The sequence below is a fragment of the Taeniopygia guttata genome, chromosome 6 (assembly GCF_048771995.1).
Source record: "Taeniopygia guttata chromosome 6, bTaeGut7.mat, whole genome shotgun sequence".
In the NCBI taxonomy this organism is placed as follows: domain Eukaryota; kingdom Metazoa; phylum Chordata; class Aves; order Passeriformes; family Estrildidae; genus Taeniopygia; species Taeniopygia guttata.
The window spans coordinates 21170653-21196078 of record NC_133031.1 but is presented as its reverse complement, the minus strand read 5'-3'; the positions used below and the strand labels follow the sequence as shown (position 1 = coordinate 21196078).

Sequence of the window (25426 nt, the reverse complement as noted above, 5' to 3'; positions counted from 1 at the left end):
GCCAGTTTCAAATCTAAGGAGATGGATGTCAAATGCAACTCCTGCAATAGAGAAATTCAACATTCAGACTCAATCCTGCCACTTTTCCCACTCCTTTGAACAAAGCAGACCTATGCTTTTTTTTCCTCTGAAGGACCTTCCATATCCTTATGGAAGGAAGAATGAGCAATATGCTCCTTATAAACCTTTCTGAGAATGCTCTATGAATAGAGATACTGTGTACATTTATCACTTGAAATTAAAGGAATCCACAAAAAAAAACTCCAAACACTTAGAACATTCTGACTAGTAAATGAACCAAATATTTTATGCAAACAGTTATGACATAAAACTGGGTATTGCGTTAGTGTCTGTATTAAGTACCACTGCTAAAGAAAACCATTTCAAGGTTGTCTTATAATGTAATTTTATTTAAACTGTATTAAATTATGTATTTAATATGTATAGTGTAACTTTTTACAACTGTATTTTAAAGACCTAAAGAGAAGCTAGTTATTCAGAACATAATATACAGTACTTGAAGCAACAAATATAGCAACGCAGTCGACAAAAGCCCCTTTGGGCAAGTTGCACACGTTTAAGCAGATTGCTGCAGATTGGATTTGACTCTCCGCCAAGCTTGCAACATGACAGAGAATTAACCTTTAAATCCCCCTTCTTACCTAAAGAAGCCTTCATGCAAGGATATGTTTATTTCTCACTCAAGGACATCCTAAATATGTCCTTGTACTGTCATCTATTATGTAAGTACAAAATGTTTAAAATGTATTTATATTAAGTAATACTTGTAAATAGAGTTCTCAACTTATTCCTATGAGTGCATGTGAAATGTTCATAAATACACTACAACCATCTCTGCTGTTACAGTGTCTGCATCCAATGCTTACTAGAAATGCTTTCTGTACCTACAGTGAGAAGTAATTATCAAAAATATATTTTATATGACATTAACTTCCTCAGATTAACATGAAAACCTAATTTAAAAAATCTGACCTTCGTATCCAAAGTAATTTTCACCAGACAAAAAAAATATTGGCATGGTACCTTTTCATGTGCAGTCTATTTCTTTGGAAACATGACTGAATGAATGTTTAAAGATGTGTTGCAATTAAAAGAATAAGGTGAATCCAGTAAGTTTCTCAAGCAACATACATGCTTTATTTGTATATTTAGGGTTACACATGAAAGAAGGATTAACGCTCAATCAATGGGAAGGAGATCAGAAGCCACAGATAAAAGTCACATACATCTCCAGTAGAAAGCCACATGTTATTTTTTACACCAAAAATGTCACCAACCAACCATATTTTGATAGGTGGAATTGTAAGACACATCACTTTACAACTAAAATTGTAAAGAAATTTTTAAATGAATAGGAGAGATTTCAGATATGGTTTACTTAATTCAAGTAGAACACATATTTGACAAAATTTGACCTTCTCCAATAGCATTTGAAAACATTTACAGAGATTAATACCCAAATATTAAAGTCTAAGTAACAAAAAAATTTAAGGTTATTAATTCTTGTTGAATAAATTAAAAATATAAATATATGAAAGTGTATGGCTTTAAACTACTCACAGAATCTTACAAAATGCTCCTTTATAAAAATCTGGCAATAACTGAAGTTTGGGATATAATAAAAGTAGTGAACTTCCTTGTTGTAATGTTAGTTAACGATATTCTTGTTTGTTTAAGTTTGGGTGCCATATATATTTTGCACTGAACTGGAAAAATGACTTCTCTTGTTTCAAGAGTATGCAGCCTACTACAAGAAACAGAAGGTTTTTAGATTTAAAGCCTTCTACAAAGAAAATCCACCCAAATGGTCCATATGAGTGACTGTAGAAAAGGTATGCTGGCAGATAGGGGTCTCTGGAAAATTATGACTGGATTTCCAGACTTCCATCTTGACAACTCATGAAGATAATCAGCCTACCATCAATTGCAAGTTTTAGAGAAATAAATCTTGAAAATACTCATGAAACTCCTCTTCCCTGTAACAACAACAAAAAATAAAAGTCAGAAAGTTCTGCTTTGGATTTGCACCTAGGAGATAATATTTGAATAAAAAAGTTTTAGCAAATTTTTTATTAGAATCTTTTGACTTACGCACTACATTCCAATACCCTTCACATTCCCCTGGGTGAGCTGACCCTTAGTGCTAAGAGAACAATGGTATAAAGGGGGTAAGGCAGCAGTGGTATGGTAGTGGCTTAACAAAGGTTTTCCTCAGGAGTTGTGTATGTCTTCTCTTTAAAAACACATTTTTAGGTTCACTGCATGGAAAGAGATTTGTCATAACCTTTTATGTGTGAACACTAATTGAAACACTTGGGACAACTCTGTCTTGCAATTCTGAATGGACCCTGTATGTTTCAGTAGCTGCAAGTTCACTACATCAAACTAACCGTGATTTTTCATCTGCTTTCCAAAAGTCAGCGTCTGAAGGACCATCTTCAGCATTGTTGTTATCTGAATCGGGTACAAAATTTAAAATGTTTATGAAATAAATTTTAAAATAATTTATCATTTTTAAAATTAGCTGGTATCTTGCTAGAAGCAATGTTTAACTGCAACCATGAGAATAAACAGAACACTTTGCATAAAGTCAGAGTGAAAATGTTTTGCAGTGTTAATCAGCTTAGTCTCAAAAAGATTCTTAGGTATCACAAAGCAATGTTTTGGTCAAACATAACAACAATCATGTCAAAAAAATTATCTTGACACAACAGAAATATAGCACTTTTTTCCCTAAAACTAAGTAATTACAAATCCAGATTTACAATACAGTTTCAATTTATGATATTAGATTATTAATTACCTTATTTAATTGGTAGTTCTTATCAATTGTGACTTAGCAGTGAAATTATAAGAAAACCTGGATTATTTTATAACTATTTCATAGTACTCCACAGGAATTTCATATAAGACACTCCACCCTCCCCTCCCCTAAACGTCTAAATCTTCCAGTAAGTTTCCTGAAAAACAAATACTTTGGGCATGGTCCAAATCATAAGAAAACTGCTTCAGGTCTTCCTGTATCTAAGTGGGAAAGCCTAGGGGGTGAGGACATTCTTAAAAATGTATAGCAGAGCAGAGCAATCAGTGAAAACAGTCAATCACTTCTAGACAGCCTGCAACAAGAACTGGCATGACCAGGAGATGGGGCCTGTCTCATGAAAAAATAAACTGAAGACTGGAATGACTGAGTTACAAGCAGTGACTAAGCAGCAACTGAATGCATCCACCTGCAACAAGAAGGTCTCTGAGGTACTACAGGTAGTTGGAAAAGACATTAATTAAAGCCTAGGATTTATTTTAAATCTTTTTTTTTTTGAGCAGAGTACATATCAGTATAACTCCCTGAAGGAAAATGTAGCAGTTATTATATCAGAAAAATACTATCTTTACACAGTACAGATTACACAGCATGAAATTATTAACAATGTACCTATTTTTGCACTCTCTGCTCTTTTTTTGAACAACCTGATCTCTCATTTTTCTGGCTATTTCCATTCTGTTATCTGCCCACATTTTTATTAAACAATTTCCTCCTGAAAATTCCCTACACTTTTTCTCCAAGATATGTAAGTCATTCATTCAAACCTTCGTATTTCTGCTTGTTTCAGACACCATTCTTATACCATAAAATATTAAAACAGACAGCTAATAAAACTAAGATTAATGACAACTGTCTATGATGTTATATGACTTATTACAAAATCATAAAGGATATTAAAATACCTTTATCAGAATTATTTGAATCGTCTGAAGAATCCTGATCTGTAAAGAAACACCAAAATACAAAAAAAAAAACCCAGTAAACTGCTTTTGGTTTTATCTGTTACCTTATATGGTTTACAAAGATATTTCTATGATAACTTATTACACTAAACATGTGCACATGCATGCACACAGCACATTCAAAGTAAGAGAGCAAACACTGAAATAAAAGGATTTTATTCCATGAGTGCAAAGGTCATCAGTTTGAGCCTAATTATGCCAACCCAAGATCTCTGGTGTAACAAGGTTATCTAATATTTCCAAAAGGCTTTCAACCCCAAAGCCTCATGGAATGAAATACTTCACAATCCTTTCCAGTATGCAACATCCAATGCTTGCACAAATTTCCCTTGCAGTGCATACTTTTCAAAAGGCTGTCCCTCTCTGTTAAATATAAGAAATTTATCTTTTTTCTGCATCTAAATTTCCCAAGAAATTTACCCTTTTGACTACCTGTGTTGCAATCAAGAAAGTTACATACCTGTATGTATAACTAAATGTATTTATATATAATTATATGTCTCCATCTATGCATTTGTAGCAAAACTAAGGTTCAATTAACCTAGCTGAGTTTAACTACTGGAGTTTTAAAGTTTAAATTTACCTTTATGGGTCTTTTTTTTTGACTTCTTTTTTGCTGAACGAGACAATTTTGTCTTCTTGTTTTTTGGCTCCTTAGAGTTCTGTTCAGCTGTGCCTCTTTTCTTGCATGTTTTGACTTCTTTCCTCCTTTAAAAAATATGTTATACGTTTTATGTACTTCTTATGCAACAGTAAATCTGAAGTATTTAATTCAGTCAAATATGTGTCATTGTTTCAGACACCTATCAGAAGTTGAACAGAAAAAACTGATTCAGTTAAAAAAAAGTGCTACTAGGAACACACAAAAAAAAAATCACTGTGCAGAAATTTAGCAAATGTAATTTCTGTAGTGGTAGGGATGGAATTCTTCCAGTCTGAGGGGTTCTGTGCTGTCATTTGCAGAGTATCTTAACCCTCAACAGTGACAAGTCAGTGGCTTTATAAGAACTCCAGAATATTTATGCTATTTCAGGATAAATGAAATTCCTAATCATCTCACTGAAGTTTTACCCCTGTGTGCTGTTCATCATAATTGTAACTTATCAATAATTCAGTCCCCATTATTTTCAAAATATTTCATTACCGGTGATGGAAGTTTAGTTTGTGGGAACATTCTGGACATAGTCCTGAAAAAGAGAAAATGAGAACATTGTAGCCAATAATCTGACAAGCATAATTAACAGAACTACAAAACTAGTTATATCTTTCAACATCAGTAGCTTTTCCTTCAAAACACTAGTTACAATGTAATTGCAGTCAGGATTGAAAAAATACATGATGAAAGTCTCCAGTACAAACCCAGATTTTACTAAATGTGAGGGACGATCACAAGTGTAGCACTGGCAGCTGTTCATTATAGAAGTATCAGTGTTTCATGTGTACAGACATCCCATTTATGGATCCTTGTAGACAGATCAAATTCTTCTGCAATTATACTGAAGACGTGTAAGTCTCTTAGAGCTTTGTCAGAAACCAACTGTTTCCACGGGGAGTGTCTTGTGCACAAAAGGAAAAAGCCCCACTACTCACTCATTTTACACAAAGTAAACTGTACTAAATTTAATTATCTGATAAATGCATCATCATGTACACAATTCTGAATTCGAAAATAACAGTCAAGATGTAAGGATGGAAAATTGTTTCAAGATAGAACTGGAAGTTATTTTGAAGTTCTTTTTAGAAGAAAATGTAAATATTTAAAATAAAATCAGTAGAGTTAAAGATGTGCAAGAAGTTGTCTGGTTCAAAGCCCTAAAGACTTCCAGGCCAAGTAACTGAATGAGCAATGACAATGCTGAAATTCTCCTTGCAATGTAGTATTGTCCATTAAACTAGAAATGCTTCTATATGAAACAGCTTATAGCCAATTATTCTAATTTTGTGACATGCTAATTATACAGAATAAAGTTCTTAATCTGTAACAACTTTGTCATATATAACGATAACAGCTGTTCTCTCTAAATCAAGAGCACCATACTACCACCTGTGATTAATTCAACAAAATAATCTCCTATTCTGCAATGTCATGAACTGTTATCACTGGGTCTCACTTGATACCATTCAAAGTACAAGACACTTGTCTTCTTTTAAGTGTGCATATCCTAGAAGGGCTGACTTACTCAATTTCACGAGTGCATTCCTCTTTTCACCATGTTCAACATAACCAAAATTCACCTCCCAGCTCTTCAGACCTTCATTCTCATCACAGTGTTTATTTCCACAGGAAAACTGACCTGTAAAGAGTCAAAATCAGCAAACTGTCTTTCAATGATTAACATTAATAGATATGGGGTTGTTATTTCCAGTCCTGCTCAGTTTTTGCTTTCCATTTTCCATTTATTTCAAATAAAAAACTCCAAAAATCTAAAAATAACATGTAGATTAAGGAAATAATAACATGGAACAACAAAGCAATCATACTTGTCCAGTATTGCCTATTTGCAAAGGAAAAAACATAACTGTATTTTGAAATGTATGGATGAAGGTGTACATTATGAAATAATAAGCCTAAATATGAACTCTGAAAAAATAAACGTTACCAGGATACATCCTATACACCAAATGATTACTTACTTAGCAGAGGATGATGGATCAGAAGCTGTCATTCAGAAATGCATCTTTAATGACATCAAACTATTCAAAGTATCACATTTGTACAATATGAAAATGCTTTTTATATAACTAGTGTACCTGACATACTGGACATACAATTTGTATTCTAGTGACTATCCATAAATATCTTTTTTTTAAGAAAGGGAAATTCAACTTTGTGAGAAATGCTATGTCAGCTTTAAAAGCTTGCTTTGGTTCATTATGTAAAAGCAACAGCGATTTTTAAAACAGATCTGCACATAATCAATTTTATTTGCACCACTGAAGTCCATATATTGGAGCAATAAAGATACATGCATTCCCTTTGCAGAAGACTGATTTGTATGCAGAGCAGCAGAAAGGATGTATATTAATAGGCTCACAAGCAGGACTGTTGGTGAACGATTAACCTCAGAAAATTCTGCTTAAGCAGCTAACTAATGGATTGGCAGTGTCCTCAGATACTTCAGTTCTGTAATGAAACACCACTTGCAATGCAAACATTTAAAGTAAAAAAAAACCAAAACCAGAACTCTCATTAAAAAAAGCAAGTTTCAAATTAATATACATTAAGTATGTTTGACCCTATGTAAGGTATGGCTATCAGTACCCTGTGTCATATCAATCTCCAATATGACCTCCTTTCAAAACTTATGGCAAAGACTGGAAAGATGCCAAAAAATAATTTGGCATTTACAATTAGTAATACAAGTGTCACCTCTTATTTAACTTATCCTCGTCCTTCTTCTTTGTAACCATGCAAAGATAGGCACCAAATGCAAAGCAAGCAAATGTGAGCATTCCATTCCTGCATGCCCTTGTTACCACCCCCAAACCTTAGTAAAAGTGCACCAGCAGCGGTTCTCACCACCACTGTACTGACACAGCCACATCAGTACATAAAGTACATACAATGCTGATGCTAATTATCAGGCAGGTAGGTGTAGATGTGTTATTACATTTAATTAGGCAATTTATATTTTAAAATAGCATAAAAGACCCACGGTATTTCTCAAAGGATTGCTCGGAACCGCACCTGGAGCGCGTCCGACACCCGCCAGAGGGTTGGCTTCTCGCGCCCCCCTGTGGTGGAAGGGAGGATTTATCCACTCATATTCCAATTGCTCGCTTTTCATTAGGATTCCATTAAAAAGGTTGAAATATGTAATTCTGCATTTACTCCCACATTTTAAAATATAAAGTACCACATATTAAACGTACAAAGCTATAATCTTTCCCCCACGAATACATAAAAACAATTTAGTTCTCATTTAATTTTCCTTATCTTGTTATTCAATAAAGAATGTAATTTTATCAAGTGTGACTATCCATTAATATAATGTGTAGTGGTGAATGCAACATATGACTACAACTACCTTTAGAGGCTTCAATATTTACAGTTTAAAAATCCCCACCATTAATGTTCATGCTTTCTACTCTGAAATACTAATTTTATTTTAAATTATAAATGCATTTCTAACTTTTTGAAATAAATTACAATACAGGTGTTTACAGAAGATAGCTGTTTAAAAAACTGTAACTGAGTGAAACTGATCAGCAGTACAACTTCATGCAATATTCTGGCATGTGCATCCATGACTTCTGAAACCCACAGGTGTTATGAGAATCCACCCCAGGAACAACAATACCTCATTCACTTCACTTTGTTGCTTGCTCAACATGTTGAAAAAGCACCTCAGGCATGGAACAAGGACCACTGTGCAAAATCCCAGCAACACACTGGTAAGACTTCTCACCCAGAATTAAGGTACTGATTTAGAGGCAGGATTCGGAGACACGATAATCATTCCCACCAAAGCTTTCAAAACCTGTTTAGCCTAAAATAGGTCTCACACAAGAAACTTTAATTAAAAAGTCAACATTTTGCAGAACAACACTGGAGAAGCTGGTAATCAATAAATGATTTCCTGAAGAAAACTACTGAGAGACTTCAATTACAGATATCAAAGGCTAATGAGGTGGTAGAACTACTGGAGAAAAGCAGCTAAAAAGCCCACCCATAAATTCTGTATTAGCAAACGTGTCAAGGTGGTGCTCATTACAAAACTGACCTTGTGAAAATAAACTATATGCTCTTTTAAATGTAGTATGTGCAGATCAGTGTGCAATCGAAACCTATGTAACATAAAACAGGAAAGCTGGAAGACAAGTCAATTTATTTTACATTATTATCTGATAAACTTATCAGTACCATCAATATTATCTAACAAAATTATGTCCAAAAGCAGCAAGAGGAGCATCAAGAAGAAATGTAACATAAAATGAAAGACAGCATTACCTTTTCCTGAAATTACTTCTTTCTCATGTCGCCATCTAAATCCAAACTGTTAAGATAAGAACTTAAATTGAGTTGTGAATAGTCAACATAGTGAGTACTGTAAAGACTAATTTCAGTTGATTTATGTCCTTCATGTCATCCTTTTAATTCTGGTCATGAAAATTTAATTTTTTCTCTTTTAATTAAAAGTATCTCTCTGCCTCTGCTCTCCAGAATAGTATTTTTTTAATAAAATACTTTAAATAATTATATTCTTATTTTGACAGGAAGTCCTCTATTGAAAAACAATTATAAAAGCAAACATATTAACATTTTCAAGTAGAAGACAAGTTGGCCTAGAAATCTGGAAATGAAAACAAAATAATAAAATGCGTTTTATGTAATGACCAGGTGTCAAACAGATTTCATTTCTTAGCAAAGAGGAGAAGCTTCCAATCTGTTAAGCTACAAAACAAAGTACAGAGACAGCAAATAAGGAATTCTCTAGGAAAATAAGACAACAAAGGGAACATTTCCAGTCCAGTGCATATCAAAGTAAAACTTAAATGCAGAACACCCTCCTGTGCTGCCCTGCAAAGCTGACAATAGAACTGACAATACAGATGGTCATTTATCAGCTGCAAAGTTCGCAGACAAGATGCACTGAAGGTTCAAAGACAACCTTGACCTAGAAAATTCTTACCTAGAGAAAATGTCAGGAGTAACAGACCCAGCACAAGCCAGAGCTGTCCGAACACTCTTCCACTGTCTCTACACAGCCTCACACCAGAGGTTCACAGTGGCATTTCTGATTAAAAGGAAACACCAGTGAAGACCAAGCCAGACTGGTCATCAGCAGGTGAAGCAGCCTGGGAGCAAGAAGGGTGAGTGGGTCTCCAGCTCTGGCTGGGAGAGCACCTGTGAATCTCTAGGGATGAGAGCACGGGAGTCCCAGCCACATGTGTGAATGAGTAAAACAGTCTGGAGCAGCAACTGGAACGTGCCCGTGGCCTCAGGGGTTCATATGTCTTGGGGCTCCTTACTGTTTTCTTCTGAGCTTCTGTCTGAGTAGGCTATTCTGCTTATTTTTCAGATTCTCAAAGGAGATGCAGCCATGAAACGAGTCCCAACCATTATCCAGTCCTTCATAAAACAGTGGTTTACTTCAGAAGAAAAGTTCCTAAAGAGATCTGAGCTACAATCTCTATAAGAGATCTTTAGAAAAATCATCTGACTAGAAGATTTTTGCCAGGAGCAGAACAATTACAGCTGTGAAAAGACAGATGAGCACATATGTGCAAGTCTCAATCTCTGTAAACATCACAGAAAACTGACCTTCAGCTTACTTTTGCTTTCACACCAAGTAGCATGATATAGAATCATAGAATCAAAGAACAGCTCAGGTTGGAAGGCACCTCAACAGACCATGAGCTTCAACCTTCCACAGGGAAGGGAGCCAAGATGAGATTATCTATCACCTTGGGCAATTGCACCTGAAAAACCTCCAGTAGTGAGGATTCCACTGTGCCAATGGCAAGGTTGTTCCAGCGACTGAATATTCTCACTATAAAAGAATTTCTTTCTTATATCAAGATGAAGCATCAACATGTAAAGCATCAACAACTATCATGCAAAAGGCTGACTGTCATCTACCCTGCACTTCTCATAGCACCACCACTGCAAAGCAAAAGGCACAGTGGTCTAAAGATATCCAGCTATCAGCTTCTGGAGATACAGAAAAAAAAATAAGGCAGGAAAAATCTGAAAGCACAGATTGTATTCCATCAGTGCAAATGGGATGAGCAGCTTATTTAAGACTTCCAAGAAAAAAGCCTGCTTTGAAATCCTTCTGTACCAAACATGGGCATGGATAAATCAGTCACTGAGAAAAATCTCATACTTTTTTCTATTTTTCTAAGAATTTCTAAGAAAGGACTTTCATATGATCAGAATGTATTTGAGAAAAGAAATTGCAATACAAATTGCATGGCACAGCACTTATGCTGACATGGAAATTCCGAAAATAGAGGTAATGACTTAGGAGCATAAATGGGAACAGAGAGTGACCTCAAAGTCAGCATAGACACACGTTAAGTCTGACAGGGAAATACTGTTCACACAACACAAGAAAACACACACACAAAAAAAAAATCTGGGGCAGAACAGTTTCCCACAAAAGACAGCAAACATATGGAAACTTGGCACAGTAGTGAGAGAAACAAAATCTGTAAGCATGTTCAAGGGAAATCAGCTGGGGGGATGGGGGATGGAGCGGACACTGGGGGATATGAAATAGCTACAGGAAAATAAAATCAAATTTAGTCAAAAAGCAAGGGAAGGCATCTTCAGCATTTTAGTTTTTGTTGATTTTAATTGAATTTTTGCATTTTACTGTCCCAATTGTCTTTAGATGACTGTCATCTTTTCTTCCGAATACAGCTAAGCCTAGTCCTTGCATATATTTACCAGTGAATGTAATTTTCTATATTATAAATAGTTGAAAAAACTATACAGACTGGGTTACTGTGTGTTACAAACACCAAGACACATCTGAGTTCAGCACCAGTCTTTGGAAAAACACAATAGAAAATTCATGTATACTCTCTGACTAAGAAGTTAGTCAGCCAAAAACTTGGAAAAAACAAAGGCTGTTCCAGTTAAGAAGAAAACCTGGTGCTGGAATTGGGCTGTTCCTCTTAAGAAATTCTATTTATTTACAAGGCACATACAAATCCTGTTTCCACAAACAGAAAAGAACAACCAGCAAAAGATGCTGCTTTAGAATAGACTTTTCCAAAATTGTTTCTGCCAGCATTCAAGTACAAGACTCTTTTTAGACTTTTTTTGAACAGTAACATTCCATGGGTTTTTAGGCTTCATCTACTGCTCCTCTCCAAGCAACCTCTCCAGCCTTCTTTCTTTAACCCCTTTGCATTTTCTGACTTTCACACACAATGTACCTCTTCATAAAACATCATCTGACAGAAATGTTCCTATTCCCACAGAAGCACATTTTTGAGGCAGTGACAATACTTGGATTCAAACTGCTGCTTGTAAGTAACTTGATAAATTCTCACAGCTCCCTTTCTATGGAAGGGGTACTAACATTCTGTTCTACAACATATCCACAATCATAAGGCTATTTTTTAAAAAGGTTATACTTCAAAACCCAAGATGATTTATACTAAGAAAAAATACCTTATTCTCTTTGTATCTGCTGAGATCTGCTATACAGTATTCTTTGAACAATTTGTCATAATACTTCTTTGCAAGCCTCTTCTCCCTAAAACAAAAAGTATTTTTAAAATTAAATATAGAAGACAACATAATTCACTTTACATTGTAATGACATTAGTAAGACAAAGACATGTTGTTTCTTTGAAAGAACACAAGTTGTAGACCTAGAAATGCAACAGATACACAGCCATTAAACTAAGGAGTAAGTTCCATAAAAGTCGAAAAATAAATATAAAATAAAATCCACAGTACATACTAAACTGTGCCTTTTCAAACTCTGCTTTCTTCTGAGGTTTTGAACAGTCATTTGGATCTCAGAGAATCAGTTTTATTTATTAGTTCTTTCTGTCATCAATTCATGTTGGCATTTGAGCAATATTACAATATGGAAGACTTTCTAATGGCCTTTCATTTTCAAATGCATCAAAGAATGATCAAGTCTGCACAGTAATTCTTAATTAGTAAGGGAAACCACAAATTTAGTACAAGTGATCTAAAAATAACATATCCTATAATAATTTCAGGTACCAATTCATGTCTGCTTCATCTTCTTCATTCCACAGGAATCTATGATTTTCTCTAATAACATCAAGATCCGTCTTGTCATTTGCTCTATAAAAGGACACACATTTTTTTAGTACAAGTAACATTAAAATGAAAATCCATCAAATTATTTAGTAACATCAATATTTTAGAGTTCTGATCTCTACCTCACAGCATAAAGGAATACATTTCTATGAAATAAAACTAGAAAAAATTTATTCCCTGGCATACCTGTTCCCAAATAAAAAAACGTATGGTTGAAAACGGCTACTGCAATTGCAGATGACTTTATCCTGTTTGAAAACACTTTTTATGCTCTTTATTGATGACAGTGATGTTAAAAGGCAGTTACAGATAGCTCTAAAGAAGTTATTATTCTGGACAATGGATAGAAATTCTGCACATTCAGAAGTATTTCAGACTGTTATTTTGAAGATTCTGACAGATATTTCTCAATGTACCCTCCATTAATGATCACCTGTCATCCTTCCTTTTACATAACAAAAGAAGAATAATTCAGCTCATGGTAAGTTCTTACCTAAAAATATGAAAACAAAGTGAACAAGGCAGTTTTGTGTTTGGGTATTTCCAATTACTGTAGTTACCAAAATGTGACCAAAATAATTAGTGATTGGATACACAGCTACATCCATCCCTGCCCCCAAAGCTATAATATATATTTAACAGCTTCACAAAACAGGGAGTTTTGAGGTCAGTAGGGGAAAGGTTGCTAACCATTCTCACCCAGATCTTTGGAAATCCTCTATTTTGCCACCATAGTATAAAATGTAGTCATGCACAAACTTCTTATGTCTTTCATACTGAATAAAGCAATTAAGGATTGTTTCAGAACTTATTTCCTTTTACCATAGTTTAAAATTTAAAAAAAAAAAACCTAACCAAAATCTTTTTATATATTTAAGAGAGACTTTTCTCCTCACAAACAGTTCAGTAATTTAAGAAAAAAAAAAAAAAAAAAAAAAAGGATGGAATTAATTAGGAACTTTTACATAATAATCTCTCATAGAAGCTAATTTCCAAATACAGGAATTCTAGGCAATTTCATTTTTAAAACTTAATTCCTCATTTATAAAACTGTCTTCCTTTATCAAAGATGCTCTGTATGCACATACACAGAAACATGGTTCATTTTTTCAGCTGTGATTTAGACAACAGCTTCTTTGTACTGCAGTTTTGGTTTAAAACAGGTTTGTACTTTTCTATTATAAAAACAGTCCGGCTACTAAAATGGAATAATTTGTTACATTTTTACCACCAACATACAAATAAAAGTTGTATGCTTTACTTTGGAAATTAAAATAATGGAAAAATATGTAATGCTTCTTAGAACACTTTGGTCTCAGTGTGAGGCCAAAACAGAAACTTTGAAACACATTTTATACCACAATTTGAGCAAAATATGCAATTACTTATTCAGAAAATAAGTGTCTTCAAAAATAAAATCTTTATATATGGCTTCTTGAAAGATTTTCAATTAACTTTTATCTCAACAGCACAAAGAAGCTCCTCTGAAGAATGACTCAGTATCTGGTGCTGCACAGTCACCGACTGATAACTGAGAAATCCCAGTATTTTACCATAATGGATAACTGTGTCCCATCTTCAAACTTGAAAAATCAAACAGAAGGATACAGCATCCATCGATATCAAATGAAATCTTCTTTTTCTTGCTTCTTCCCTGTTAATAACAAACACGTTCCAGTGAAAACTATCTTTCCATTAAGAGGAAAATATCTCACAAAAGCAATATATAAAAGATACCTATCACATTCTTCAGCTGCAAATTGTCTGTGAACCACACTGCCTTGTTTTGCTTTTTGGAATGGCTTTATCAGAAGGGCATCTTCCTGTATTCTAAAGGTGGGAGAAAGGAAGAAAAGTTAGTCAAAAACTTTTCATAAGCAATAAAATTTCCATATGCTCAACCTTGCACTATCTTGAGTAACAAAAATTTTTATATTGCTATTTTCTACAAGAATAAAATGAAACTTCAGAACCAACATCAGCTTGGACTTTACTTCATTTGCAGAACAAAATCAGAAAGGCATTTGCTTCCAGTTGGCATTTAAAGGCAATTGCTTAAAACAGCAATTTGCAATATTTGTTTTTATTAATATTATCCCTATAGAACCACAATGATAAAACCTGGAAGATTCCTTAGTTTCACTCTGACATTCAAAGTCCTTTACAAATCTCAGCTACACAGGAAAGTAGCAACAGGAAGGACAGTGCATTCACTGAAAGAGAGTGACTGGCAGTAACCCTATTCCACCCTTTCATGCCAATGTCTCAACACCTCATTAAACAGCTCTGCCCCTTGTAGTGCAATCACAAGAATCACAAATTTAGAAGTCAATTACCATGTAATTAACTGTTCTTGTCAGTAGGCAGCTAAAATTACTTTTAGAGTTCAACAAAGTAAAAAAAAGTTAAAGATACACATTTTAGCTAGTAAAATGTATATTTATTTAATTTCATTCATAAACTGAGGTGTCAAAAAAGATTTTTTTCCCATAATTTTCAGCAGGCAGAAAGCATGGCAATCAGAAACCTGAAGAAAGCAAGCCAGGAAATTTGTTTCTAGCTATGGAATATAGGACTCTAGAAATTTAAAGTATCATTTACTCGAAAGGATCTGTAAGCACAAAATTCCCACAAGAAGGGCCTATAGAACAGTAATTTGGAGAGAATTTAAGACTATTATTTTTCTTAAAGTGAAAATAAATACAATGACAGAGCAAGAAAATGAATCCACATAAGAGCCCTACTGGGAATTAACAGTTATGTGCCAGAACAAGGATAATGATGGAATTTTTGAAAGACTCCTGATGGTTACTTAATATTGCACCTCAAAGTAGAATGGAAGAATGTGCAATGGCATCTAAAGAAAATGAAATCTGAATAAAATCAGTCCCTATTTTAATGAAAAACAGCTATATTTATAAAATAAATGACATGTCTTAATGCATGCTATTATCCCAAAGATTAAAACATGATTTTTTTTTCTCCCAGAATGCAATCAGACACTACAAAATCCATTCTTTCAATTCTTCTATAAAGGAAAAATATGCAAGAGTCTTAGGAAAGTTTCCAGAAAGTCTTCTTAAATAAAGTCCAATAAAAGAGCAAGGGAGAGACAGAAAAAAAGTTAAGAAAAGTATATGCAAAATGTTGGCCAAATATTCAGTATGGTGCAGAAAGTGTCAAGGAACTACAGTACAAAAGCAAAATAAATACAAAAACAAATAAAAATCTGTACAATGCAGTCAAATCAGATTACAAAATTCCAGGTCACTAACTGCAAACCACTGAAAGCACTGGCCAAGGTCATCATCTCAAATAAGAGATGTGCAGGTACGTTTCAAGGACTGATCACAACACAGTTTACCAATATCCAGGTCTCTTCACAAATTAAATAATAAAGAAGTAGCATGAGTTCTTCACTTTATATCTCTATGTGTTTTATATCTACAAAGCCTGCTACACTTGGCCTTTTTTGCCTTGCTCTCCTAGCAGTTCCATTTGTCCTGATGGATCGCAGTGGTGTGAACAGCGCTGCCAAAACCCAGCAGTGGATACTAATGCTTGGAAAAACAAAACACTCTGCTCCAAGAACTGAGGGGCAAATATACACCAGATGGAGTTGGCAGAACAGCTCTTAATCAGCAGCCTCTGGAGATGACAAGCTTTGGCAAACTTGAGATGAGGAGATGCAGAAATCAAAGAGATTGATTTTTTAAAAACCATTTCAACACCAGAACTTACATGCAACAGCATCATCTTCTATGCACACTAAGAGGCCATTTGTACAAAATACATAATGTAAAGTGTTAATTCTGTACTACATTACCTTTTAGTCTTTTGCAGAGACTTCTCTCCACTCTCCTCATCACTAAAATCAGAATCATAGCCTCCATGGCCATGTGCCTGAAAATAATAGACCAGTCAATATATCTGCTAATGTAATATGGATATGGCATAATTACAAATCAGTACTGCCCATCAGCATAAATAAAGACAGAAAGACAGAGCAAGTGAACTAATGCACATTCTCACATGTGTGAACCAAACAAAATTCCACAGACAATGCAGAGTATATTCCAGATAATACAGGGCCAAGAAAGATCATTTTGTAAAATAGATCACTTTAGAAATAATTTATATGCATATGTCCTCATAGTTAATCTTCACATAGATGCAGCAAACTAAAAGTATGATAAATACCTTAGCTTTTTATTTTCTAAACAACGTTCCTTATGTAAGACAAAGGTGAGTATCTTCCCTGGGGGCTGGAGGACAGCAAGTGATATGTCCACATTATAAATGAAGGAAAATGGGAATAAAAGTTTCTTGGGCAGCATTTTAGATCATTAGATCTTATACTGGTAGCTGGAAATCTGATTGAAACAATAAATAAAATACAAAAAAAAAATATGCCTGCAAAAGTGTTTCACCTCATCAGCACAACATTCCTACCAGAAAATGAAACCTTCTGTTCCACACATTTTGGGACTACAATGTTAAATTAAGGCATATAAGAAAACCAAAATTTCCATATTGTAATGCTTTCAAATGACCAAACCCCGATGTATCACTTCCATTTCTCAAGGCACAGTTCCATGTTCAATTCCTTCAGGAGATGCAACAGCTTAAGTGGGTCCCATCTCCTCTCCCCCACTCCTACTCTCAGTACCCTTCCTACCAGGTGCTCAGTTACAGTTGTGAAAGTACACACGAACCAGACCAAACAACTCACCTAAGTTACAAAGGAACCTATGCAAAAAAATATTATTTAACCCAGGTAAGTTTCCTTACAGTTCATCTGAGCCTCCACAACCTACACCAGCCAGCTGAAGGAGCAGCATAGGGAGAGAGCAGCCAGAGCTGGCCACCACATAAACCAGCACCAACTCCAAACAAGCTTTTACACAACTGAGGGAAAAACAAGAGGAATGGTTATTAATAGAGCTGCACGTGGGAAGGTTCCACACATGCTCCCAAAGTGTCTTGGTAAGTGAGACTAGGGATAAGAGAAGACAATGGGTTAGAAAACAAGCGTGCTCGATTCAGCTGATTCTTACGTTACCTACAGTTATATTTCTCCTCAGCCAAAAAGCTGAGAAAAACAAAATCTGAAAAAAAGAACACAACTCCACAGGATGATTTTGATGAGGTGCCTTCTCTTGATGCAAATGACTTACAGAAATGCTATGCAGAAGAAGAGTCAGCTGTATCCTCTACTGACACCTACAACTGGTTTGTACTGTGCACAGTAAGTAAAACTCTATCTTTTCAAACTGACAGTGAAGGAGTCTTTTAAAGTTTTTTTAAAAGTCTTTACTATTATTAATAATAATAAACAAATATCATAATGTTCCTCCCACTCTTCTGGATGCTTCTGAAGAACACATAACTCTCCTACACATATATATTTCAACAAAAGCAAATCAGAACTTCTTCTGAACTATTTTCTATTTCCCACTAGACATAAAAATTGTCCATTAACAAACAAAACAGAAACAAACCAAAAAGGCAAACAACTCCCCCAAACAAAACCCCAAACCAAATAAATAAGTGCAGCAGATGTCTGCTGTAAACCATCCTCATACCCTGGCAAAAAAGCAGCAACAATATAACCCCATAGATAGGTGGTTCTAGTAGCCAGCTTGTCACTACTTCTGTTAATGAAGCTTGTAAGGTCTTTAGAGCTAAAGTCTGAACACTCTATGAGTATGCAGCAAATATATTTATACTTGGCCTCTAAGTTTAAAAAATATCATGCTAATCTGGGTATGTTTTAAATGGCATTAGTAATGCTTCTCAAATGAACATCCAGAGCTTTCTTCACACTCAAAAGGGAAGTAAGTCCCAGCCAACACCATGAGAGCATGAAAGCCCTAGACAGATGAAGTACTGAAACAGGCAAGAAAGCTCAAATGAAAGGGGATTCTCACAAAGCAGTTGCCTTTGGATGATGTACCCCAGGAAAGAAACAGACATCCTCACTAACCAGCTCTCAAGTGATTCCAGGAATGATTCAAATAAAAGAAAAAAAAGATGCAAGAAAACTACTCCAACAGAGTCATACTGTAGGGTTTTCAGATGTTGATGACTGCCTTTTGTAAAGCTGACTGTCAATATAAGGGCAGGTATGGCTAAGGACTAGGCTGTTTTTCCAACAGGAAGGCTCTTCACAGCTTCAGACATTCCTCTGAATCACTGTAATACCTCACAGATAAATTCAGAGTGAAAAGGACACAACCCATGACTGCTGTCCTGACACTTGTGGATCACTCCTCTGTTGAGGCAATAGCAGGACAGACAGGTCCTGCATCGGTGCTGGGCCTGACAGCAGCAGCTCCAGCAGCACTGACAATACTCGCAGACACTGGGACCGAATGGTTTCTAACCTGACACCTCAGGATGATTCCAAGATGAGCGGACTCTTGGTAAAACATACCTACTTCATTTCTTGGACTTCCATCTCCAAAGAACCTCATCTATAAATGAACCTTGCCATTTTGGAAGGACAATGTAAACAGATACCTACAACCCCAGATAAGAAAAATATGTTTAATATTTAACTGTAGAAATGGACGGGCAGATACCAAAGCTTGTGCCTAACCTACCAGATATAGACATGGATGTGCATAATCAGCAACAGAATTTAAAATAACTACTTTCACTATTTAATAAACCCTTCAATATAAACTTTGGTTTGATGGAATTTGTCAGACTCAGAATGCTTCTAGTTAATTACTAATACAAATACCAAGTCTTTTCTCAAAACACAAACCTGAAAGCTAACTCAAATGACACAGTGTATTTTGCTGTTGCTACATTTGAATTTTTTATTCCCAAACAATAAAACAAACTGAAACCACAAAATTAAAACAAGCACAAATATGCTTTGGGGTACATTTAGCTCACACTTAAGTAATCCAAACATCTTGGATTATTTAATGATGAAACAACTGGAGACAGAAGAGAGTCCACTAAACTCTTGGCTCCTAAAACCCACGCAAAACACAGTAAATGCATGAACGTTGTACACAAATGATGTCAGACTGAGATACCAACTCTTGATGTCAATCCAGGACACTACAAACTACCCAGCACTGCATTTACAGCAGGTACTTGGATCCAGAGAAGGCACCTCCTTTAAGCCTCTCCAATGGGGTAAACACACACTGGTGAAATGTGTCCACTCCTAACCACAATGTGACTGAACATGGAACAGAAGAAAAAAGGGCAAAACAATTCTGTAAAATATTCCCAACTTGTGGCTCCTGACCTCGGGCCCAGTCTTGCCACTGCCCTCACAAGCCCATCCTTCCCTTTATCTGTCCAGCACACAGGTCTGTGACCGTGTCCGCTCACGGCCCAGATGTGACCCAGAACAGACCCGAGTGCTCATTACAGTGCAAACTATTTGGGGACGGTATGAAGGAAGCACAGGATCTGTAAGAGAATTTGAGGAGCCATCCTTGATGGATAAACGATGCTGTGTGGAAGGTCAGAATGCTTCACTGCAACATGCTTTTTCCACCTGGATGTTGTCTATGAAGGTCTGCCACCCCTACTTGGGGAAAAAAAACCCGAGAATAAGCAACTAGCTCCAAATCGATTCTTCCTTGTAAGACCTGTTACAAGGAGTACCCGCATATGCTGTACAGCGAGCGGCTCTAACAAAGAGAAAAGACACTTGCAAGATACTGCCCCTTTATTACAGCTATGAAATTAAAAGTAGGAGTAAAAGGTAGGTAACAGCAGACGACGACATCGAGGATTCGAGCTCTGTGGTGCCCCACGGAGAAACGAACACCGGCCAGTCGGACGCAGCTTCTGAAGCCGTTCTTGCTCGCTCGCTTTCCTGCAGTGACCCGGCGCTGTCCCGGCCCGCCTGGCCCTTCCTCCGCCGCTGCAGCGGGGCACAGGCACGGACCCCCGGCTGCCCGTCCGCCACCCGAGGAGGGCGGCTCGGCCCTTCCCCCACGGGCACGGCCGGGCCCCTCCGCTCGCCCCGGCCCCCGGCCATGGAGGCCGCGGCCTCCACCAGGCCTTTCCCCGCCCGCCTCTGCCGGGCCCCTTTCCATCCCTCCCTCCCTCCCTCCCTCCCTCCCGGCTCCACTCACGGCGGAAAAGCGCAGCTGGTTGGGCTCCATGGCCGCGGCAGGGCCGCCTCCGCCGCCCGGCCCTGCTGCCGGCCCCGGCGCTGCAGTGCGGGCCGCTCCCGGAACGCAGGGTAGAGGCGGAGCAGGGCCGCGCCGGGGGCTCCCTTCCTCCCTCCGGCCCTCCCTCCGCCGCGGGCGGGCGGCGCGGGGCAGCGGGGCGCGGGGGAGGGCGAGCCGGCGCGGGAGGGGAGGGGAGGGGAAAGCCGCTGATCATGTTTAGGGGCGAGGGGACTCTCCCTGCCCGGGAACCCGGTCAGCGGCCCCGGCTGCCGCGGTCTCCGCCTCTAGGAAGGTAGGACTCCGCCGCAGGGGCTCAGAGAGGCCTGAGTGCGCCCCTCTCCCCGGCCCGGGTCGCCCCTGCACCATCCCCGGCGCTTTCGGGCAGGGCAGTCCCTGCGGTGGGGGTACGGGCTTAGACCCTGCTGCGGTGCCGGGGCTCGGCGGAAAGGCTCCCTCGGGAGGGCTCGGGAGGCGGGGGTCGTTGTTCGGAGGCACCGCTCCGGGCGGGAGGCCCCGGGGGGCGCTCTGCGGTGGGCAGCAGCTGCCAGGCGTGCCCGGGACGTGCGCTCTGCTCTCGGCGCGGCGCACACCGCGACCGTGGCCTCGGCACGGCGATCTGTAACACCGATTTCTGCCCGTGCCTGCGGCTTCTCTTCTTTTCAGTCGCATCTCGCATTAGAAGAACGAAAGGCAGTATGTGACTCAGTTTCCCTGTGAGGACCGACGGCAACTGGGTGATAAGAGTTGGGAGCTTGTTGTGGGTTGCATCATAAAAAGGAGTTTTAGAAGTCAGAAATATTTGCTGATAAAATAGCTGGGAAGCACCAATCTTCGGCATTAAGTCATCAGATAGATACAGCAATTAGATGTCAATGAATCGATAGTTTCCCATCAAACACAACCTGAACTGCTGAGGTCTGAAATGCTGTAGTCCATCACAGGTACTCTCTTCTGGACTATGTTTCCAGTTGTGTTATTGATTCCTGGATAGTTAAACCACAGACACACTTAATACAGGGAATTATTAAAAATTCAAATACTGCTGCTCCCCTTGTAACGTGCAAATTGTAAAATGTAAGTTGTGGGTAGCTGCTTTTCTACAGTAAGACAATCACCCACCATAGCTGACAGTGTATCACTTTACCTTGGCTAGTAAATCTCTGTTTTCAGAATTTTTTTTTTTTCTCCTGACCTAGTGTTTGTGTTACTTGTTATGTCATTATCGCTGTGAACATATGCAAAGATGATGCTAAAGTGTCCCACGGAAAGGAACTGAGTGGCACTGTACATATTTGAGTGTATGCAGTATTCTGCTGAAGTCCTACTGAATGTGGCCCATTTCCTCTAAAGGGCAGAGACTCTGTTGCAAAAATGGAATTATCCTAATTAATAATTTAAATATATCAAAATAAATAATGTATACCCTCAAAGCTGTAATAGCAAGCATCTTTTTGTTGTTCCTGTCTTATGGAAATGACAGACTGCTTTAGTGTGAATGAATTTTGACGTGATTCTGGAAACTGGGCCAACATATCATTGATTATGCACTTTGAAGAAGAGTGGGAAAGGTAGAGGAAAGATTTATAATTCTCAAATCTCTTGGCATTGTGCTGTGGCCACAAAGCCTGCATATAGAAAAAATACAGTTTCTGGGACAGGAAAATTCTGCAGTTGAGTCCAGCTATAGCAGCTGCTGTAGATGCTGAAGTTATGTTATAAACAGCTTTTCTGAGAATAGCAGCTAGATAATTTCATCTTGCTATGCTATGCTTTTCTAATGTCTGTGTTGCTTTAGAACATCACCTGACTGCATTTTATATGTGGTTACAGTAAGTTACAGCTGGGGAATGGGTTCAGAAATGGCCTCCTAAATAAACTGGAAGTTGAAACTGAGCATGCCCTTAGCCATTGGTATATGCATGATACGTTGCTCCAATAAGAGTATCTCCGTGTTTAATTCTAGCAACAGTATGTTTTGACACCAAAAAGGCACTGCTGTCATATGAGTCCCACAGGACTGGAAGATACAGGAAAAAGAACAGACGAGATGGGCATAACTCTTTACAGGGCAGGAGGTTTTAAGTGGGATTTTGATGACTGTACAACCAAAGCTTAGGAGCACAGCTTTCCTTTACAAGTCAATCTATGCTACTCTTTACAAGTCAGGCTGCTACTGAAGAGAGCATTCTTCTTGAACTCGCCCTGATGCTCATCTGACCACTCCTGCTGAACTGCAGAATTTAATTTTCCACTCTAGCTCCTGTGAGTCTCCTGATGTGCTATCTGGATGAGCAACCCTGGTGGGGCAAATAAAATGTGTGGGATGGGACAGGAGGGAAGTAGGAAGTGAGAAACAAGGGCTGCCCTTTCAGCAGCAGCTCTCTTTTAGATCAGGTCAGCAGTAATGTGAAACAATAGTCTTAAATTACAGTAGCCCTGAACTTTGTGGTCCACAAAGGAGAAAATATCACTGTAGCTTTAACTTCCATTCTGCCCTAAATCTAGAATGGGCTAAATAAAGTATGAGACCTGGTGTATCCAAAAGGTTTAAGTCAGACATGGTTCATACATCATAGAGATGCAGAATTCAAAGTATACCTGACATACATATTGAGCTGTTCCTAAAAGGTTCTAGTACAGGAGCTTTCACTGTTTAACACCTTAATCTATTAACCTCTTAGGTATAAGGAGTTTTTCCTACTATCTAAGAAAAAATCTTCTTTGTTGCTACTTGAGTTAATAGTGTCCTACACTAGTTTGTACAGAAAGCAAGAAGTGATCATCATTTGAATAACATATTTAAATCCTGGAAGACATATATCCCCACAGTTTTCCCTTTTTACGGCCTGAAAAGGTACTTCAACCTTTCTATATAGGTTACATATTGGAGAACTCTTACATTTTGTTCCTCTTTCTCAGACTCAGATTTCTGTATGTATTTTTAAGAAATTCAAAGCGTAGGTGTTTACTCCTGAACAATATTTAGCCAGGAAGAAACACATCAGCCTTTCTGCATAAGATGATTACCTCCTAAGATCTTCTGGTAGAGTTGTTTAAACTCAACAGCCTCTGATCTGTTGTATCAAAATTAGTTTGGTTAGCCAACTAAAAAATTGTTCCAATTTTTAATGAAGCAAATCAGAAGGCTTTGCCACCAGGCTCGAAGAGGCAGCTACCACTGGTATGAAGAGCAAGGGCAGGGCAGTCACTGACAATTACTACCATCGTGAGCTGTTACTGCAGACTACATTTGAGTTTGATTATGAGACGGTAACGTGGAACCATCAAGAATGCTAGTAAAACTTGTATTTGTCCTGTTTAATCTTTTCTCTTTCTCCATTAAGTCAGTTCTTTTGCTGACAAATGAAGAAATTACTTTCTAATGCTATTTGATACTGCCACCTTCCTATGTCCTACATGTCTATGAAGTAAGTTGCCAAATAATTTATTTTTGTGTCTTCATTGTACGAACAGTACTTTGGCATCTGTCATGTTCCTGATTTTTATCTCCTCCTATCTGAAACCCCCTAGTAATTTGTAGAAAAAGCAAGTAAAGCTAAAAATGGACATTCACATATGCCAGTAACATCACATTCAGTAACTGTAGCTCTTTTTCATATAGCTGTACCAGTTTACAATTTCAGGGATGTACTGTGCCTCCCAACAAGCCCTGAGGAAGGTATACACTAAAATCAGGCAGCTGATTCCCAAGCTTAAGACTTCCTGACAGTCTGGGAAAACCAGTGGGGCTGTACATGAGGGGCAGGGCCTCACACTCACCAGTTCCCATCACAGGTACTGATAACTCCAAACTAGTAATTAATTATATTCTGTAATAATCTAGAGGCTATGTGGGGATAGCAGGCAGTGCATACCTGGTTTGTCAAATTCAATAAATGGTGTGTTCCACATTTTTTTGTCATACAGGGAATATTAAATACAGATCTTAACTAGCCACTAGGTGTCAATGTTGGTGTGCTAAAAGGCAAATGCAGTTTTATTTGTTTGGCTGATAAAGTAATTTTCTCAAGAAAAGAACTTCTGTATTTAAAGACATTTCCAGTATAGGGTCAGTTACAAAAAATAATCATAGACAAGCCCATGCTTTGTCCATTATTTGAAGAGAAGATGTGCAGTTTTATGATATTTTGAAGTTGCAATTAGCATTTCAGTGCATAAGCATTGTTAGAAAAGTGCCTTTGAAAAAATCATATCTGATTGATCATCAGTTTCCTTCCTTGTTCTAAAATCCCAGACCTTTGTATAAGTAGCCACAATCATTGTATTGCATTTCACCTGCTAATAGGATAAAATAAAGCTAATAATACAATAGCTAATCCTATTATGAGAGTATTGAATTTCCTAAATTCCAGTTATCTGTGGACATTTTCCACTTAATTGTTTCTGTTTAACACCATTGGATATCAGTGTCAGATATATTGTGTGGAGACAAATTTTATAGAACATGAAGACTTCCAATATGATTAGCAATTTGGAAAACAGAAATTTTGAAAATGTGCATATCTAAAGGTAGATCCAACAGATGATGGCATTTTAGAAGGATATACGAGGTATATATATGGACCTTTGTTATTCCTGGCTTCTCTACCTCTAGGGTGAACAAATCACTTCCAGTCTCCACAGCCACTTACTGCCTCGTGCACTGAAGGTGCTGGTTCTACTGTCTGTCTACAGAGCACTTATGTTGAGACTG

The 25426-nt window shown here is 37.6% G+C and overlaps 2 protein-coding genes across 5 annotated transcripts in view; one reads left to right on the top strand and one right to left on the bottom strand.

Annotated features, from left to right (window-relative positions):
- Positions 1-1135: 1135 nt before the first annotated feature.
- Positions 1136-20869, bottom strand: LOC100220799 (protein FRA10AC1 homolog). 2 transcript variants are annotated; one of them, XM_030276104.4, is made up of 14 exons: positions 20674-20863; positions 16389-16465; positions 14300-14392; positions 14171-14216; positions 13262-13338; positions 12503-12586; positions 11936-12020; positions 8759-8804; positions 5988-6101; positions 4952-4994; positions 4391-4515; positions 3748-3786; positions 2412-2475; positions 1136-1997 (listed from the first exon to the last, which is right to left on the bottom strand). In XM_030276104.4, exons 1-14 carry the CDS (start codon positions 20701-20703, stop codon positions 1955-1957), a joined length of 966 nt encoding a protein of 321 aa, XP_030131964.2. In that variant the 5' UTR covers positions 20704-20863; the 3' UTR covers positions 1136-1954. The 2 variants fall into 2 exon arrangements, with proteins under 2 accessions (XP_030131964.2, XP_072787222.1); XM_072931121.1 differs by lacking the exon at positions 3748-3786 and having other exon boundaries at positions 20674-20869.
- The window catches only part of LGI1 (leucine rich glioma inactivated 1), a 29523-nt gene continuing 24365 nt past the window's right edge, over positions 20269-25426 (top strand). For 2 of the 3 annotated variants that reach the window (XM_030276097.4, XM_030276101.4), the window contains exon 1: positions 20870-21004. The gene's annotated coding sequence lies outside the window, so the exon portion shown is untranslated. Of the gene's footprint in view, positions 20298-20869; positions 21005-25426 lie in introns of those variants that run through there. The other variant, XM_072931119.1, reaches the window with a different exon arrangement.

Bases quoted from the DNA above. Each gene is read 5' to 3' on its own strand.
- LOC100220799 (XM_030276104.4), bottom strand. From the start codon at position 20,703: ATGGAGCCCAACCAGCTGCGCTTTTCCGCC. The intron at 16,466-20,673 runs GTGAGTGGAGCC...TATTATTTTCAG, and splicing joins ACCAGCTGCGCTTTTCCGCC to GCACATGGCCATGGAGGCTA. The intron at 13,339-14,170 runs GTATCCTTCTGT...TGCTTTATTCAG, and splicing joins ATTTGATATCGATGGATGCT to TATGAAAGACATAAGAAGTT.